Raw genomic sequence first — 18,595 nt, forward strand, 5'->3', positions numbered from 1 at the left:
TACATTTATTGAATTTACCAAGAAGATCCGTATTAAAAATCTTAATAAGGATCTTAGAATAACTTTTTAGTGTCTTTTCATTTTTCTATGCACACCATCCTTTTTGTGTGGTACATAAAATGCGACGAACTTCAACTCCGTAAATTCTTTAAATATGCCCCTCAGTGATCTGACAGAGGTTTTCCAGATGTGCTTATCCATACATTTGTCCATTTTTATCATCTACGGCCTAAAACCTGCAAGGTATACCCACAGGATTTCAAAGTAGTCAAAATACATAGCACACTTATGTATATCTATGTATTTAATGTTGTATTTATTGTAAGAACAGTCCCTCTCCACGACAAGTCAGATTGTTCCATCCGCTGAAGTGAGGTGAATTGCACAGCCTCAAAAGAAAATGTTCTCAAGATGAGCTGAAAGAATGAGTAGATACAGCAGAAATATTTTGACGGTTTTGTGCTAAAATCTCATAGACTTGTCCTCTGTGAAAATGTGACAAGCATTTTCATTATTTGTGATACAATAAAGTAGATTAGTTTAAAAAAAACTGAAAACACGACTTGTATCTGGTTGCATCTCTAAAAGCAAGAGGTAGGTTAACAATTAATCTCAAACGCTTAAAAATAAAAATAAAAATAAAAAAAATCAGCAAATGAGTTGCACATACCTATAAACATATTCAGTCACCTGTTAGAAAATATTATCTTGTCAATCAACTGTTTTTATATCAGAGATTCTTGATGGAAGAAGTCACTGACATAAAAAATATTTATGTTTGATATTCTTCTGTTGTAATCCATTTTGATTCCACTAGAGGGGGCTGCAATCCAAACAATATGAGGAAAGAATAATGGAAACATGTTTCAAAAGAGCTTCAAAGAGTTTCTGAATTATTCCCTTGCTGTGAAAGTTAAAACCACATTGAAATAAATCCATCGACATGATGCTTGAATGCGCACATGTTGATTTCTTAACTGAAGAACAGCCAAGAAACGGTGTCATTTGGACATTCAAAAAGGTTTTCCTTTATTTTTTTTTTTCCATGTTTTGCCTGTTCTTTGCATTACACTCTGCTTAGTGAAGTCAGGCCTAAATCCACAAACCATCATAGTCACAACTGCAACTATTGCATAAATACAAAGCAACATACAGGTGACGCCTAGAACACGTAGGACATGAATGAAACAGGAGAGGTTACAGTACGCAATGGCAAGAAAAAAGAAAATGCAAACGTTCACAGCAATAAAAGAACAAATTGAAAAAAGGGCAACAACTTTATATATTTTTTTCCTGTCAGCTTTGGTTTTATACGCTGTAATCTCTCACAATGACTCGAGTTAAAAAGATGGGTTGACACAACAAACAAGCTTCAGGTTGACCATGAGGATGAGCTCGAGAGCAAATGCTTCAAAGAACGTCAGGACAGACACGAAACAGAAGACGGAGATTTGACAAGTGGGTTTTTATGCCGAATGCGTCTCAGTGCCGCACTCGTCCCCGCCCAGAAAGAAAAGCACCAGGTTTGTAAGCATCCAGATGAGGTACTAAAATCCCATGCAACGAGTTCAGTAAACTTTCCACTGATGGTTATGATTGGTTTCTTTCCTCCCGGCAACAATGTTCCTGTGCAACGGGTCTTCATTAGAGGTTGAAAGAATAATTAACAAAACTCACAAAAAGGTGAAAAATATACAGAAAAAGCTCTTATTAGCTCAAATAAGTTTCCAAACAATAAATATGTAGAATAAGTTCAGAGGAAAAAAAACAACAACACACACGCAACTTCTCAGTTCAGTCAGTCTGGAGAAAAAACAAAAAGTAAACCAACTCTCCAACATGAATGTTAGTGTGATGAACCTTAGTGAGTTTGTGAAGGGCAAAATCTCCCTTTTAAAGAGCTTCATATAGGATCTTAATTCAAGCAATGGTACAGTATTTGTATAGAAATGTTTTAATAAATGTGCAGTGCTTAGTAATTAGGATTAAAGTTGTTTTATTATTACACAATCTCTGGTTTTATGAAGATAATATTTATTGGCTGTGTCCCTGCCTGTTCAAAAACAAAATACACTAAACAAGCCAACTCTTACGCAGCCGGAGAAACATAAAAAAAAAAAGATCAATTTGGAAGTGTGCTTTTGTCAGTGCTCACACTGGACAGATAGAAAGTGTTGATCTGAATCAATGCTGGTATAATTTCCTTTAACTCTTATTTGAACAACCACATGCATTTACATCTACGGATAAAGATTTGGATTTTTCCTTTACACTTGAAACTCAAAACAAATCAAAGGGTCATTTGCGTTTGTAAACCTTTATTCGCTCCCCAAATCTTCGTCGGTCTTAGGTTGGTCTGAGTAAAGTGTTGAATGTCTTTGTAAGAGTACGTCCGAGTGCCAGAAGAGCAGACGTGTGTGTGTGTGTGTGTGTGTGTGTGTATATATATATATATATATATATATAGCGATCGGGGGGGGGGGGCTTGTGGTTCCCTGTCCTCTGTTGAAGGCTTTCACAGTTTGTCCGTGTCAGGAAAGCAAAATAAACAAAAGAAACCAACGAAAAGCTGAGAAAGCGAAGAGGCAGGAGTCCTGCCCCCTGCAGACAGCCTCCCCCTGCTTCAGTTTTGTCACTCGTCATCATCGTCTTCCTCCTCTTCGCCGTCAGACAAAGAGGCGCAGGGCCGGATCTGCCGGTAGCCGTCCAGCCACTTCTCCACCATCTGGGTGACAAGTGGGTGGTTGCGGCGGCGGGAACTTTTCTGTAGGGCCACCAGAACGCCGCCCTCGGTCACGCAGCAGTCCAGCCACTCCCGCAGGAGCTTCTCCTGTTGCTCTTCATTACCCATCTGAAACAAAGAGGGAAATCATCACGTGCCATATCCGTGTTGCATAAAGCAGCGCTGACGCAGAAGAGAAACCTCGTGCAGAAAGAAAAACATGGCTGCCGCTGCAGCAGGGGATCCTCTTACTTCCTGTGCAGAGAGGAAGTGTATGTGGAGCAGCTTCCTTTCGCTGTCGACCAGCGGCAGGAACGTGACCGTAACATCATCATCCGTGTTGAGGTTGGCGCCCGCGCCACGATTGTCGAAGCCGTCGTTCTCCATGGCCACCAGCGCTGAGAAGTGTCCCCGCGTGTAGCCCAGAGCGATGGGGCTCTTCCAGCAGAAACTCTGCTCCCACAAAAGGGGCAAGTACACACCTGCAGCCGGAGAGGAACACACACACACAGACATCCTGTTTTTATAAAAACTTTCATTATTACAGCGGAGGAAGAAAGGGAGGGGGTGTGTACCGTCTCATCATTTGTAAAACACTGCATGCATCAACCAAGCTGCTGCTGACTTTTCACATCTCACCCGAGTATTTAGTTTGTTCAAAACTAAATACTCGAAAGCCGAAAGCTTTGAAAATAATTAAGAGTCCTTATAAATAATCTCATAATCAAAAGAAGAAAATGTAACATTGGAAAAAGTTGAAAGTAATATTTCACCTCGTAATACTGATAATGCGGCAGAAGGAGCCCTGGAAGAATTTTGCACCGTATTTTATAAAGTCAAGTTGTAAAGAGTCTAACTTACACAGTCCCAACCTCCAGAGTTATACAGAACTGTTTTTGTCTGGATAAAATGTTGTGCAAGAAGTAACTGCAGTATGGGACATTCATGATGTTTCATGACCACTTTACATCACAGATGTAAGGGTAGTTTGACAAGATTAAATTTGACAAAACACACAACCAAATCAATAGTTTAAATTGTGTGTGGGGAGTCATTTAGCCCTTTGCGACTCCCTCCAAAGTTTCACGCTGGAATAACGCAGCCGTCAGGAGAAACTCTTATCAGGCTCGGGTGACACTTATCTTTGCCTGGTTCATTATCAGTAGGTGTGTGCGAGTCTCTATGCATATGTTTCCAGCTGAAATGTTGGAGCCATTCTAATGGGGAAAAAAAAAAAAAATGCAGAAGCAATAAGAACTACAACTGAGAAAACTTTTTCTATATGAATTAAAAGGGTAAGTAGCAGCCAGGTACTACTAATCGAATGGGCTTTTTAAACCGATCATCAGTTAAGTATGGGCACCTCTATAACAGCGGAGGTTCTGGTGGTTTATTAGTCTGAAGCATTCAGGTGTGTGTGAACACAACGCCAACAAGGACGGACATCAGCAAAGATCGCTGTTGCCGCTCATCAGTGTGGGAAGGCTACAAGGTCATTTCCAAACTATTTAAAGTCCATCTTTATTTTCTGCAGTGAGAAAATATTAAAGACAGCTGCCAATCTTCCCAGGAGCGGACGCCCCAGCGAGTTCTCTCGCAGCTCGGATCGTGCAATACCCAGAAAAGGATCCACCTCAGACTCCACATGTTCAGCGTTGAAGTTCATCGCGGCACAGTTTAGAAGGGCTGCAGGAGAAACCCTCCTCTCTCTAAAAAAAAAAAAAAGGAACATGGCAGCACAGCATAGGGGCTGTTTTGCAGGCACAAGACCTAGCGCTGACTTGAAAAGCAACACTGCTTGACCACAGAAACCTCAACTTAAAGCAGCTCTTGCACCTCATGAATCAGAAGCTGACACTAGGATTTCAAAGTCTCCATTTAGCAACTCATCTCGTAACCGCTGTGTTTTTACCTGCTCATTTGGTCAACTCTTTAACTGGACACACACACACACACACACACACACACCCAACCCCCCTTTCCTATAGGCCGATGTGTGTTGTAAGTCCTGGCAACAGTGAACCACTGATCCATCAAGCAAGCTTTACCGCAAGCAGTTGGCCCTCAAAGAGCACTTTCATCATCCCCTGCACACTCAGCAGGCAAATTGAATCCAGACTGTTTTTACTGCTCTGCGCACCAACAGGGCTGTTGGCCTTGTGACTTTGATTGTTTACCTGTTCTCAGTTGTATTTGCACGTGTGGCGGACATTTCCCAGCATTACAATTCCACTCTGAATGTGCTCCGATGACACAGTAACACTTTAATATGTTCTATTATTTTGACTCACACAATGCGGAAATACAATTAAATGCACAAGACTTGTTAAAGTTGTAAATGGCAATAACTGAGACATCAGAGGGACAGTTATGAGAGCTATGCGAGCGATGCAGACACTCGTGGGCTGCAGCCATCTCACAAAGGAAGTCTAGTTCCTCTGCACCCACTTGAACGGAGCTGCACTCAAACTTGATCGATATTAGGCCGAAACAATGTCGGCTCAAATGCTCAGATAATTGCTCACCTTGGAAACGGGTGTACCCGAGTGTTTCGCCACGGAAACTTTTGTAATACTTCACTCCGTAGACGATAATGGGCCGACGAAGTATGTGTGCAAGGACGAAAATGTGGGTCTGCTCCAAGCTGGATCCCGGCTGTAGAGTCAAAAAGGGATAAATAAAAATAAATAACAACTGTTAGAGAAGACTTGTTACAGAGGTGGGAGCTGGTGAGGATTCCTGAGTGCTGCCAGGTTACTCAAGCATACTCCCAAGTGTTAAAACATGGAAAATACACAATTACGGAGCTTTCCCACCCAGGTTTATGAACAACCCGCCCAAATGCTTAGGAAGTGAGGTCGTACAGAACAGTGCTGATGACAGACAGGATGCGCTTTCCCAGAGCATTAGGCCACATACACCACGGCAAAAGCAGCTCCCTGCATAATTTATACAGAATTTAGCGCGTCACGTTAGAACCTCCAGAAGCCCGTGTCCATCGCGTTAATGTGAGTGTTTGCTTTCATGCATGTGTACCTGGCTGGCGAGGGACAGGATAAAAGCCCAGTCTTCCTGCCACTGCTCCTCTCGGAGGGAGAAGTGCAGGCCGAAGCTCTGGGAATACCACGACTCCCACTCCTTCCAGCGTGTGTAAAACCTGCAGGAACACACACGCACACTGCTTAGCCATGACATTATCTGACCTGGGTGCAGAAAGGCGAGCGACTCCTATTGACTACATTCCTCCGTTCTCTGCTGCGGGTTAGGTTGGATGGTAATCGTTCATTATATCTAAATGGTCTTTTTCGCTCTGAAAACCACACAGTTTCTTACAAATAGACATGAGTCACACTGGGCTGGTTTATTCATGTAGAATCAATCTCAGTCCCCCCCCCTTCCCCTGAAGAATGTTTTCTTCTTCCCTCAGTTGGAATTTTGAGCTCCATCGCAGAGTTTGACACTAGAAAGGGTGGTTTTGATTTTCATCTGCCCTTCACAACAATCTTGGTGCCAACTGTGCTCCAGTATGCAAATTTGATGTATGTGGAAAATGAAAGCCTCCACTGCACCTCATTTTAAAATAAGCAACATGTGTTTTTAATGGATTGTGGATAACCCTCAGAAAATCCTCACATTTCTACATCAGGCGCTCATGTCTCTGTATGAGCAAGTGAAGCAAACTTTGGACTTGGGAGTGTAATGGTATGTGTATTTGTCCCAACTGTCAACACAAAGTTACAGGGTGTCTTCACTTGTTCATTTAATGTGTCTTCCGTGCCTGCTCTGTCAAAATAAGCAAAGAGTTTTGTGCTTTTTCTTCAGTTTCCTGCACCAAAACTGCAACAAACGGTGACTCCTATACTCATGTACATACGGAAGTGTGAACTTTGAGACTTGAACATGAGAATGTTGAGTTGAGAGAATTTTAATTTCTGGTGGAAATGATCAGCTGAACGCTAAAAAAAACCCCGTAAACATGGATGACGTACGGATGCATCATTCATGGAACATAAAGCTTCACTTTTCAACTTCTAGAGAAATAACAATAGCTTTTTCAGACTAAGCACTACTCCACATGTTAAGTGTGATACATTATATCATCCAGTCTGCAGAACACAATTTGAATATGCCCAAGATTGGATGCAAATCAATCCCACAAGTTCAAAGTTTGTGTTTTAAAGGGCTATTACACAATAATATGTACAACTAGTGCTCGGGCTGCAGGCCTCACCAGTGGGAGCAGTCGTGCAAACTGTCGTGAAGTGTCTTACGGAGCACAGAGTCCTTGTCATAGATGCCCCATGTAGCCTGCAGCACAGAGTCCAGAAGGCAGTCGCCAGCTGTGCGGTTCCACAGTGCATACAGTCGACTATCCAACCTTGTCCCGAGCTCTAGGGACCAATTGATGATCGGAGACTCCTCTTCCAGCTCTGAACAAGAGGGAAGGAAAGGTTAAGTTCGGTACGCCTGCAAAACCTTTTGGTCATATTGATTATTTGACCACAAAGGGGATATAATGTAGCAGGAAATGCACTGGTGGTGATGGTGGTACAGAGCTTCTTTTTTTTTCTTTCTGCAAGATGTATGATGTTTAATGACAGTAAGCGGTAATGTCAAAGAAGATTCATAACACAAAAATAAATAGGAAACTAAAGAAAAACAAAGCCTGTGCCCGTTTCTATGCATTTATATTTGTGTGTCTGTGAGATGAATTGAGGTCAATAATTAAACTAGTGCACACAATGAAGAGAAACTGTCTGGCACATTTACAAGTGGGACAGTAAAAACAATAATTTAACACTGCCAGCACTGGGCAGCCTCTCCGTTACAGCACACTGGTTGAGAAGGGGCTCCCTCTGTTTGCCAAGCAGCCGAACTGTTGTGAGATCTGGTTTCTCTCACACAGACCGAGAGCTGCGGCACTGACACTTAAGCTCAGAGTGTAATAGGTGATACTGCAACAATAAGGCATAAAGCTGAAGGAGTAAGCAATTCACCTTTTTGTACGTCTCGGTCCAGCACCTCATCAAACAATTTTTCCTGAACTGCTGGAGGCAAATCCTCAATGTCTGAAACAAACAAAAAAAGAGGAGTAACAGCAATGAGAAAGAGAGCCAAGATCATTTTGATATTATCTGTTCTATGAATGAATCTGTAATAACCTGTGACATGTAACCGAAATGACAGACAGTGACTGTCTTGGCTCATTTCTAATCAAGCCACCATGTTTTGTTCTCTCCACAACAGTCCACGGCTTTCACTGCGAGCACTGAGCTCTCATGAACACAGAAGCTTATTCTTTAGCTAAAATAAATGAATGCATTGACTTTGTGGAACTGAGCTGAATGGGATTCAACAGTGGCAAGACGTCATGGCCGGCACTGTCCTGAACATACGGCCAAACAAAAATCCATAACTTGCTAAATATAGCTTTGTCGTAAGTAGGAAAAATGCACAGTTGGCAGGCTGGTATATTCAGCATACAATACTGAAACAGTGAGCCAGAGGTAGCCTCCATGTTCTGGTAGTTGGAAATGGACAGCCACAACAAGCACTCTAATACACACTTTGAAAGCCAGAGGAAATGGCAATGTAATGTGTTTCTTCTGCTACAGTGTTATAAACCCCCTGCACTGGCAGGACATTTTGTCAGCCTCCGGAATTCATGTAATAATATTCATGAATGCGCCCGCACCGCGTATTGTTAGTATCCAGTTGTTTGGTAGTAGGGGCTCGTATTTTCACTCAAACATGTTTGCTGACGAGGTGCTCACCTGCGGGCAGGGTGAAGGTGACCAGGTCAGTGAGGAAGTAGCAGGTGAAGTCTCCTTTGCGCTGGTGAAGAGAGGCCGCTACCTCGCGACGGATCTGCTCTGTCAGCTCAGGACAAACCATAGCTGGAATACACTTGGCTGCCTGCTGGGACACCTGCAGACACGACAGGAAAAAGGGATGTATCTAGAATCCAGAAAGAGTATAAAAGACACAGCAAGCTATAGCAGCAGTCAAAACAAATCCAAAAATGTCAGTTTAATGATAGATAAACCACTGAGGTAGATGAGGAATAAAACCAAATCCCCAGCTTCAGCTGCCTGGAATCAGTCGCATTTGACTTTGATTCGGCTGAAGCAAGAGCAAAAGGTTTTCAGATAAAAGAGATCAGGAGCATTATTTGTGAAGAAATCCCTTAGTCTAAACGTCGAGATGACCTGCGTGTTTCAAACATGAGAGATGTGACACGTGGTACAGGTGATGATCATTGGAATTGATGTAGGAATAATGTTTTTCGCTGGACAATACAAGCATTTATAAAGCTTCGAAAAGGTTTCTAAAAGAGAAAGTTTCCAGTGGTTTTCTACCAAAAGAGAAATTATGAAGGAATTAAGCAAAAATATGACTAAAGACACTCACTGTTCTAAAAGAATAGAGAATCTCTGGGTGTGTTTTTTTTTTTTTTTTCATCTGTCAAATCCAAATTACCACAAGAAGGAGAAGAGTTAGGTAGTCAGGCACCTATCAGCTTTAAAAAAAAAAAAATCTGTCGTCCAAACTACATAATAACATGTTTGCTTGTGCCTAAAACAAGAAGAGGTTTTGTTTAGTTCAGAGATCCTGCATCAACTGGTCAATCACATCAATAGAATCATGTGCAACTTTTTTAGAAAACAGACAATGTCTGTCGTACAGAATTAAATGGAAACACTCATTTTCTACTAGAGCCATGCCTTTAAAAATGGTCTAGTGTTTGATTACATTGTCAACAGAACTTCAAATGCCGAAACATGAGGGAAGGCGATTTCCCGAAAGGTTAAAAAACGTTTCTCCACTGTCTCCACTTACCTCCGTGAGCAACACCGCCAGCATGTCCTGCCTCTGGAAGCGGATGGCTAAGTGAACCAACGTGAAGCCGTCGTCGAAGGCCGATGGGCGATTTAACAGGCGAACTTCGTCTGATGTCAGTTGTCGTGCGATGTCACCTCCGGATGACTTGTAAGCTTCCACCGCTGCCAGGTCGCCTTCCACAACACCTTTCAGACAAAGAGGGGGAAGGAAAAGGTCACATCATTTTAATAAGATTAATAAAGAGCCAACGTGGACATCATTTTAAAGTGAAAACTCCTTTGTGGATACCGTTACATAGACGATATTTAACCTTAATTCATCAAATTCACATATCTAAGCTGTTAAATTTTAGAGAAAATCTCTTAAAAAAATAAATGTTTTCCCTTAAAAACTGAGCTGATACATCCCTCTTTTTTTATTTTTTTATTTTTTATTTAAAACCATTTTGTCTGAAGCCTACATGACTGAACCTGGTGGGCATAGATGGACATTCTCCTCCTGAACTGCACAGTGGATACAAAAAAAGATTTGAGAACACCTTGTGTAGAGGACACTGTGTGCTCACAAAATATACGAAATACCGGAGATCAGAATGTTCTTCATCTCTGCGGCAGCTGTAACAGCTTTGAGACTCGACTTTGAAGTCAGAGGGGGAAAAAAACAATAGGGTGCTGCAATGTAATCTGTCAGTTGTTTTTTCCCCCCTCATATCTTAGCATGAGGGCTGAGCGGTGTGTTGGATCAGGCACTTGCAAGTGTTTGCTTTTCAGTACTTTCTTTAGGCACAAAGTGCAAGCTTTACTGACTGACACAAACAATCTGTACCGACTCACGCACACCAACGCCAGAGCTTGTCAATTCACAAAGGCGTACCAACTGTAGACATAACATACTAAAGATCAAGTCTGCTCTTAAATGGGAGATGGAACAGTCACTAAACATAAACCCCATAAACACACACAGCATTTATTGCTCAGTTCTGTATTTTAATGTAAGACAGAGAGATAAAGAGGTGGGTGGTGTATATGTAGTGCATGCGCAATAGGGAATTATCCTGAGAGCATACATGATGGGGACATTTTGGGTCCAACTCCTAACACAAAGCAACAGCACATACTGTTAAAAGTTGCCTTAGAGCAAAATGACCATTGTGGTGTGATCAGCTCAACCAGAAAAATGTAAAGTCTCAACCCAACGTAAGCCTCTTGGACTGCGATCACACCAGCGGCACAGTGGGACACAGTGACTTATTAACAGTTGCAGGAGAACAAACTGCTTGGAGAAGTGCATTATTATTATCATCATCGTGACAAAACAAATCGCACATCAAAGCGGAAACTACTCTCAATACCTCACAGCTATACAAACATGCTCCTCTCATTTCCAGCACATACAGTATTTGCCCATGTGGTACCCTCTCGTACATTTGACAGCATCAAACACTGTTGCGCTTTTGTTCTCACGTCAAAGGACCACACACAATGTTTCAGCTGCACGATCTGTGTGTGTTTGTGTGAGTGAAAGCTAGAGACATGGAGTGGGTGGAAAGACCCGCTGTGCCATGTGGAGCTGGCTGGCGCAGAGATGGACGAGGAGAGGAGCTACACAATAGCAGCGCAGTGTGATAGAGAAGGATCGCAGCCACTTTCCACAAATTACTCCGTTGGTGTGGGTGTGCCATTAGCCCTGCAGTCAGTACTGTACTCGAAATCCTTTGCTGAACACAAAAGGCGCTCATACACAAAAATATGTAGCCTACACTTAAAGATTGAAGACTAATAAGCTAAGTGATTCTGGACTGTCTCCTCCACACAGTACACTCTACAAATTGTCGCAGAAAAAGTGTGAGAAAGCAAACATGTCCATCAGAGTGCATTGTTGCATACCGTATCAAATCATTTGTTCCTTAAACCAAACCACATGATGAACAAATAACACACTTCACCAGCACCTAAATGTGGGACACTTGTATGCAGCGACTTGCTGAAACAAGCAAATCTGCATCAAATAGCCGCAAATGCCTAACTCAAGAACCCATGAAGAGATTAAGGGCACACGGTCAAGTTTGAAAAGGTATTAACTAGGGCTGGGCAACGATTAAAATGTTTAATCTAATTAATCACATGATTTCCCTGATTAATCACGATTAATCGCATTTGTACGTCAAATCCAAAAATTAATTAAAAAGTAGTGTATAGCCTTTAGCATTTAGTTTTACTTTAAATGTACTGCCATATAAATGAAAGTGCCATAACATTTGTTGTGCAAACACACTTTTAACATCAGCATCTTTCTGTAGTTTTTATGTAGAAGCCTCGCTCCACTGTCTGTTTCCTTGAATGACTTGCTGGTATCAGTATTTTACACTGGAACTACTACGGTGATAAGACGATTCAACTTGGCTGAAAATGCAGGAGTTTTTTTTTTTTAATTAATTTTGAAATATGAGTTTTTATCTTGAAACAAGTAAAACAGGAAGTAGCGCCGGTTAGCTCCGTGAGCTTCACACAGAGACCGAGGAGCACCTGTAACGGTGATGTTACCTGCTGGTTTAGTTTTATTTTATTACTCCATGCTTCGTGGTGTCTGCTGTAACTCTGTGAGGAGATGCAAAGGAGAAGTGTAAGTTAAAGAATCCTAGTTTTGACCGTGAAGATCTGCCGTTGGTTGAGAAGCAGGCTAAAGTGGCCATTATTTATTGGTACCAGTGACAATGCTAAGAATGCTATTTCTTTAATGATTACAACAACTAATGTTATCTTTTACTTTGTTTACTTGAACATTTAGTTCTATGGTGTTGATGTGGCATTAAAGCTGCAGTCTGCAACTCTTTTTCAAGCATAATGCCTGGAACTGTCCGGGAATTCTGAAAGTAGTACATTAAATACCCCAATACAAAAAAAAAATGAGTTCTCTAGGTCCCCTATATGTCCCGCTAGGTCCCTCCAAAGCCAGCAGGTTTGTTTACAAAATTGCAGACCGGACCGGTAAAAGGTAACCAATCAGGTTATGAGCTGGGCTCTGCTGCCTGTCAATCACCGATTGTGCACGCGCGATACAAGGTAGGCTCGTCCCCACGCTTATTTATCTGGACTATTGAACTTCATTACGGGCTTGTCTACTTACTGTGTCTTCCATGATCGCAAATGACAGGTGAGTTGATGAATGAGGAGTTGTGTAAGCGCATCTGGCGTGCACGTAGACGTGCACGAGTTCTCATGTGTTTTGATGGGGCGGGACAGGAAGTTGAATAACTTTTTATTTTTCGGTTAAAAAATAAGCATTTCTTGCATTTTGCGACTACGGAGGTCACCGTTTTCAACTTCAAGCGTTCTGATAGATCATGTAAACTCTTAAAATGCCAAAAATTAGGACTTTACGTATGACAACAACAAATCCTGCAGACTGCAGCTTTAATAAACATCTGTGAAAAGAACCGGAGTCTAGCATCCAATCAATGGGCGACATATTGGCAGTGTTTACAGATGACTTTGGTTCTGTCGACTCCACCGTCTGGAAGAACTTTAAAATGAAAATGGCCAAGTAAAAGTTCCGTACCCTTCTCCATGTTTGGTGGATCCGCCAATCACTTTCTTTTCCGGTTCTGCAGCAGACAGCAACAGACTTTTACAATAACAATAATAATAATTTTGAAATAAATTTGAAATTTTGATTTGATTATAAAACAAATAATAAAACCTGCGTTAATGCGCGATAAAATATTTATCGGCGTTAAATAATTAACAAGTTAACGCGATAATAACGAGTTAAAGCGACACTCCGGAATTTTCGACAATGGACCTCATTTCCGAGTCAACCAGAGTGTAAGAAATGTGTACAGATGTTTTTTTTTTTGTTTTTTTTTTTAATTCCATGCAGCCCTTGTAAAACCACTGGTCGCTGAATCACCATAATGATTATGAATCACCATAATGATGCTCTCAATCCCAAGTGTGCTTTCACATCATCATAAATAACTATAATGTGCATATTTATAGATTTATTTAGTCTTTGTCAATGTTCTCTTCAACCTTTCCAACTCAGGCTGATCTCAGACAAAATCTACATACAGCGCATTGGCCTCTTCCTTTACTTTGGTTTCCTTTTAAATCAAAGCATGGTGTCAGGGTTAGCCTGCTTGGTCCGTTAACTCAATATGTTTTGATCCGCCTTGCTGAACGTAGCCACGTCCCAAGACTAAATCTATACAAACAAGATAGCCGTATCAGTGTGAATAAGAAGAGAGAAAAGTGTTATCACTGTGCATCATTCTAAAGCATTTTATACATTAAATTCTTATCTTTTTATTTTTATCTATACGCTCTGGAGTAATCAGTAGTGGGCAATTTCACCAGAGCAAACAGATTTTGAATTACAGAACGAGGTATTCCATGAGAACAGCTGAGCGTGGGAACTCCCATCCCCATGAATAAATTTGCCATCTCTGGACACACGGCGACCAGCAAATTGTGATATTTGACTGGACTTGGATTTAATTTCCTTTACTGAACAAGAGAAACACTCGCTGTCATTAAACATTCTGACCAGACGAGACTCGGCAGGAATGAGCCAAACAAACACGAGTGACTACAACATATCATAAAGGACCCAGTTTGGAAACAGAAACAAAGTGCAGCAACATTTTTCTTTCACATTTAGACCTAAAGATGTCTTTGTTTTAAGTTCAAATTTAAAAAAAAAAAAAAAAAAACATATTTATCAACCACTGCTAGAGCTCCTGTTGGTTATGAAATACACTTGTGACCGTTAAACTTGTTTTTCAAGGAGAAAAAAAAAGGGGAAAAGGCCGGGAAGTAAAAAAAAAACAAACAAAAAAAAAAACTTTATATCCTTGTGCCAAATCAGACAGACTGAGACGGTGGTGTGACTGTGGAAAAAAAAGCCATCACGAGTTGCTTTTAAACTGCTCACTTTCTCTTTATCTTACTGCTCCAACCAGTGTACAGTACATGCGGCCGGACACTATTCGTGTGAGTTTTTACTGGCTCAACGTAGAGGAGTTTTAACCTTATACAGAATGTCGGCATCAGTAGAATGCTAATCTGAATCATCTGGAGATATCTACATAAACTGGATTCTAACTAATTATCTCACAGATTGTAGAGAGAGAGGGCAAGTTGATTAAATTTCAGCACAAATGATATATATTCAAAACTTACCAACACACGCATTGAGGAAAAGCCAATCTGTCCTTCTCATTCTGTTCTTAATCTGCTTCAGTTTTTTGAAATCCACCTCGAGCTCCTCTTTGCTCCCAATCCCAGCCCCTGATGCTACTTCAATCCTCTGAAAGTCCATGTTGACCTCGGACTCCCGCTTTGCAGTTGGGGGTGACCTCCTCTGGCTGCTGCTACAGCCCCCAACAACACTTACCACACCCCTGACACCTCTCCTGTTGTCCCTGTCCTGTTGGTTAAGTTTTGAGGATGGCTGTTGGCTCTCAGGCTCTGATGCCAGTTCGATGGATTCGGCCAACAAACTAGTGGGCCTGGGATGATCACACACGACACACTTGACTGCTTTGGCCCAGTTCTCATAAGTGCAAGCAGTGCAAGTCCAGTGCTGTGCATTAGTGTTGATCCTGTTGCGATCATTGTATTCCTCACAAGGGTCTGTAGTAGTGGCCAGAGGAGCAGGGCGGCATCCAGAGCCTGAGGTTTGGGGTGATTCTGCGGGGCTTCGTGGCTGCTGGGTATGATGTCCTTGGTGGGTTACATGCTGCCCGTGCTGTTGTTGTTGTTGAGCCTGTTGCCTCTGGCACAAGCACTGGGTGCAACGGATAGCACGAGGCCAGTTCAAATAGGTACACATGTGGCACGACCACTTGCTACTAGTCTCAGGTATGTCGGATATACGAACGCGCGGTCGGGCGCTGGAGTCTGGACAAATGAGTAAGCTGGATCCCCCTTGAGTTGGACTGTTGCTGAGGCCTGCGGGGTCCCACTGATGCAGGCTGGCATCCAGGGCAGGGCTGCTCTTAAAGGGCTCCTCAGTAATGATGGCACCGCCACTGGGCCTCTGAGCGCGGCACATGGTGCACTTGATGGCTGACGGCCAGTTCTCGTATGTGCAGTATTCACAGGCCCACTTGGAAACCAGCTCGCTCATCGTCGCACCACCACTGAGGGAGGCTTCCTGCCGTTCAGAGGGACTGTCAGCTCGGCAGATCCACTCTCACGGAGATCACACAGCAAGCAGTACACTTGGGTGGGAAATGGGAAACAAAAAAGGTAGAACATTTGAACTAAATCCATCAATGTTAGACCAAATAATACATTAAACTTGAATCTACTACATAAAATATATATATAAAGATTATGTTGCACTAAAATGATTCTATACCTTCAATGCTGTCAGCTATTGACCTGACACTAACTTGTTGAGAAGGTACAAAGCGGAGCGCAGGCCCGAAGCTGAAGCCTCGAGTGCAGCACCAATCCTCGACACATCAATACAGATCTGACACTGACTTTAAACACATACAATAAGTTATATATACAAGGCAGGCAACTGTGCGCTACAATTGAGCTAGGTAACAGGAGACAAGGACGGATGAAACCTGACACTCAGCAAGGAGGTGTGTGTGACTGATTAAGACATCTACTGAAGCACTGAAATTATGGATGGATTATGAGACATCAGGCCCCAGGCTCAGACAGGTAGATTCCCCAAACTCTTACACAGAAAAGGCAAATACCCAGACTAAAACGGATGCTAAATGTCTCTGTAGTCATTCTGTGCCTGCATTGTTACATCCCTGTATTATAAATGGCATCTGTCTGCCAGTTCTTTTGCCCCTGTTATTGTTTTTTGATTTTGTATTTGATTTGCATCCCTCTTTATCAATCAATCTTTATTTATATAGCGCATTTCATACCACAGGCAACTCAATGTGCTTTACATAAAGACATAAAAAATACAACACAGCCAAAGACACAGAAATAAAAACATTAATTGTAGCTAACAGTAAGATTGGTATAACTATAACAGGTAATTTGAATAAACTAACAAAAGCTAACAAACATGGATAAACTTCCCTCTAAGAGGAAGCAGGCTGTATTTAGCTGTAAATGTCTTTGTGATTATTATATTTAGATGTATTTTTGTAATCATGAATTTCTTGGCAGTTGTTTACTATTGTTGTTTACATTCTAGGGTATTTTTGGTCACTATGCAGCCACTGAATATTTCAACTATAAGCCTTTTTTTATTTTATTATTGTGTTACATTTTTAAGTCATCTTTTCGGAGTTTCTGTATCTCTTTCAAGTCTTTTTCCCCTCTCTACCCTAGTTACTTAGTCCCTTTTTAGCAAGAACGAACTTTCTCATTTCTTGGTAAAGCACAGGGCCCTGACTCTTTGGGCTTCTTGGCTCGTGCCTACCATGCCCTTCCAATAATCTATCCATGACCTAAAGTGAATTCGTTTTAAATCACGAACATTATCAAATAGAGGCAAGTTTTTAACAGAAAGTTAGCTCGCAGCTCAGAGGGGAGTAGCACTGCTGTGTTTACACCACGCCTCTAAGTTTACCTAACCCTGTGTGAAATTCTACAAATTTGAGATAGCAATCAGAGCTGAGTGTTCTGTAAACAAGGCTAACAAAAAAAAAAAAAAAAAAAAAAAAAAATCAACGTGTGCTCCAGCGACTGGAGGAATCACGCTCAACCAATTTAGTGGCAACTAAAATTTAGTTAATCCCTTCGGTTTCAATAAACAATTAAGAAAGTTTTATTCAAATGAGCTGTCGACAGGTGTATTTTTAGCTAACAATAGTTAACAAACTACCTCCTGACGTCGTACCGTTTGTTACTAGACCCACTGAGGAAGCTAGCTGGTAGTTGTTTTACCTGACAACCAGCCGTTTGTTCGGTTGTCAGCCAGAAATTTTAGCCAAGCTAGCACGCTGCTCGCTACATTACGGGATTATGTTTTACTCGTAGCCGTCTGAGATGCCCCAACCAACTGTATAAGAAGGTGGTGTAACCCTCACCTTTGCTTTGCTGTGTTTACACTCCTCAGTCCCCCGCCGCAGCCAAAACAAATGGAGCTCCCCCCTGATAGGAGAAACCCACTCCAGTCCGAACTCAGGCTTCTTTCACTTGGACGACACCAGCCGCATATTTACTACTTTGGGGCGCCGTTTTACTGGCAGTGGAAGATCCATACATACCACCGAGCAAGAACCCCCCCAGACCCGTCCCACGACCGTTGGTCTCGATGCTTTAAATCATTTTTAATCCTTTTCCCAAATACCAGGCTCACGGACTTTAATGGCGGCACAGGGGGAGGGATGCAACCGGAGCAGGGCTGAAAAACACACTACAGGGGAAAGCAGAGGGCTCGGAGCCGTGTTACAGTCAGAGGCTGGATCAGGATTTAGCACCTGAATCTGCCAACTTAGCTGATTGGTCAGCGCAAGGGATACACAAAAACTAACCAATCAGATTCTACGTCTCTCATTCCAACTATTAAAAGGCTCAGTGAATGCAAAACAAACTGTGACAACTATAGCGACCAGAAAGCTTGAATGTTCTATTTTTCTTTTTAAAAAAAAATGCATTTCGTTAGTTACCGCAAAACCTGTTGGTTTTCAATTTGTACACCATAATGTGTCGCGTCCACGGCAAAGAACCACGTGGTATCCCCTCAAAAATGAGGGGATGATGTCATCGTAAAAATACTGCAGCAAGCAGTCTGCAGTAATGCTTGACAGCTTGTGCAACAGTTCACAGCGCAGAATTGTTATTAATGGAAATCTTCAGGACGAAATCTAATTTGCACCATTGTTCATTAGCGATCCCCCACCCCCCTTTCTTTTCTTAAAAGATAAGAGAATAAAAAAGGTAAAAGCCCGCTCTACGGAGTGAGGTCAAATCGGTACGGGCACAAGTGGGCCAATTGTGTAAATAACGGACACAGTAATAAAATGCAGAAACGTTTAAAGTTATACTTTTGGAAAAGTATTTGGCTGTAGCTAAGCAAATTTTAAACCTCAGCTAAAGTGCA

At 41.9% G+C, this 18,595-nt stretch overlaps 1 protein-coding gene across 2 annotated transcripts; it reads right to left on the bottom strand.

The window, feature by feature from the left end:
- Positions 1-1,001: 1,001 nt before the first annotated feature.
- zranb1b (zinc finger, RAN-binding domain containing 1b) lies at positions 1,002-18,216 on the bottom strand. Of its 2 annotated transcripts, none has more exons than XM_075478447.1 (10): positions 17,580-18,216; positions 14,746-15,788; positions 9,563-9,750; positions 8,497-8,650; positions 7,720-7,791; positions 6,954-7,152; positions 5,759-5,879; positions 5,248-5,377; positions 2,975-3,204; positions 1,002-2,851 (listed from the first exon to the last, which is right to left on the bottom strand). In XM_075478447.1, the coding sequence occupies exons 2-10, from the start codon at positions 15,692-15,694 to the stop codon at positions 2,633-2,635; spliced, it is 2,262 nt and encodes a 753-aa protein (XP_075334562.1). In that variant the 5' UTR covers positions 15,695-15,788; positions 17,580-18,216; the 3' UTR covers positions 1,002-2,632. The 2 variants fall into 2 exon arrangements, with proteins under 2 accessions (XP_075334562.1, XP_075334563.1); XM_075478448.1 differs by lacking the exon at positions 17,580-18,216 and adding an exon at positions 15,929-17,201.
- Positions 18,217-18,595: the final 379 nt, after the last annotated feature.

The sequence above is a fragment of the Odontesthes bonariensis genome, chromosome 2 (assembly GCF_027942865.1).
Source record: "Odontesthes bonariensis isolate fOdoBon6 chromosome 2, fOdoBon6.hap1, whole genome shotgun sequence".
Taxonomy (NCBI): Eukaryota; Metazoa; Chordata; class Actinopteri; order Atheriniformes; family Atherinopsidae; genus Odontesthes; species Odontesthes bonariensis.

Excerpts from the sequence above, each read along its gene's own strand:
- zranb1b (XM_075478447.1), bottom strand. The coding sequence starts at position 15,694 with ATGAGCGAGCTGGTTTCCAAGTGGGCCTGTGAATACTGCACATACGAG. Across the intron at positions 9,751-14,745 it reads TTTCCTCAATGCGTGTGTTG|GTGTTGTGGAAGGCGACCTG; the intron begins GTAAGTTTTGAA and ends TTTGTCTGAAAG. Across the intron at positions 5,378-5,758 it reads TCCTGTCCCTCGCCAGCCAG|CCGGGATCCAGCTTGGAGCA; the intron begins GTACACATGCAT and ends TTGACTCTACAG.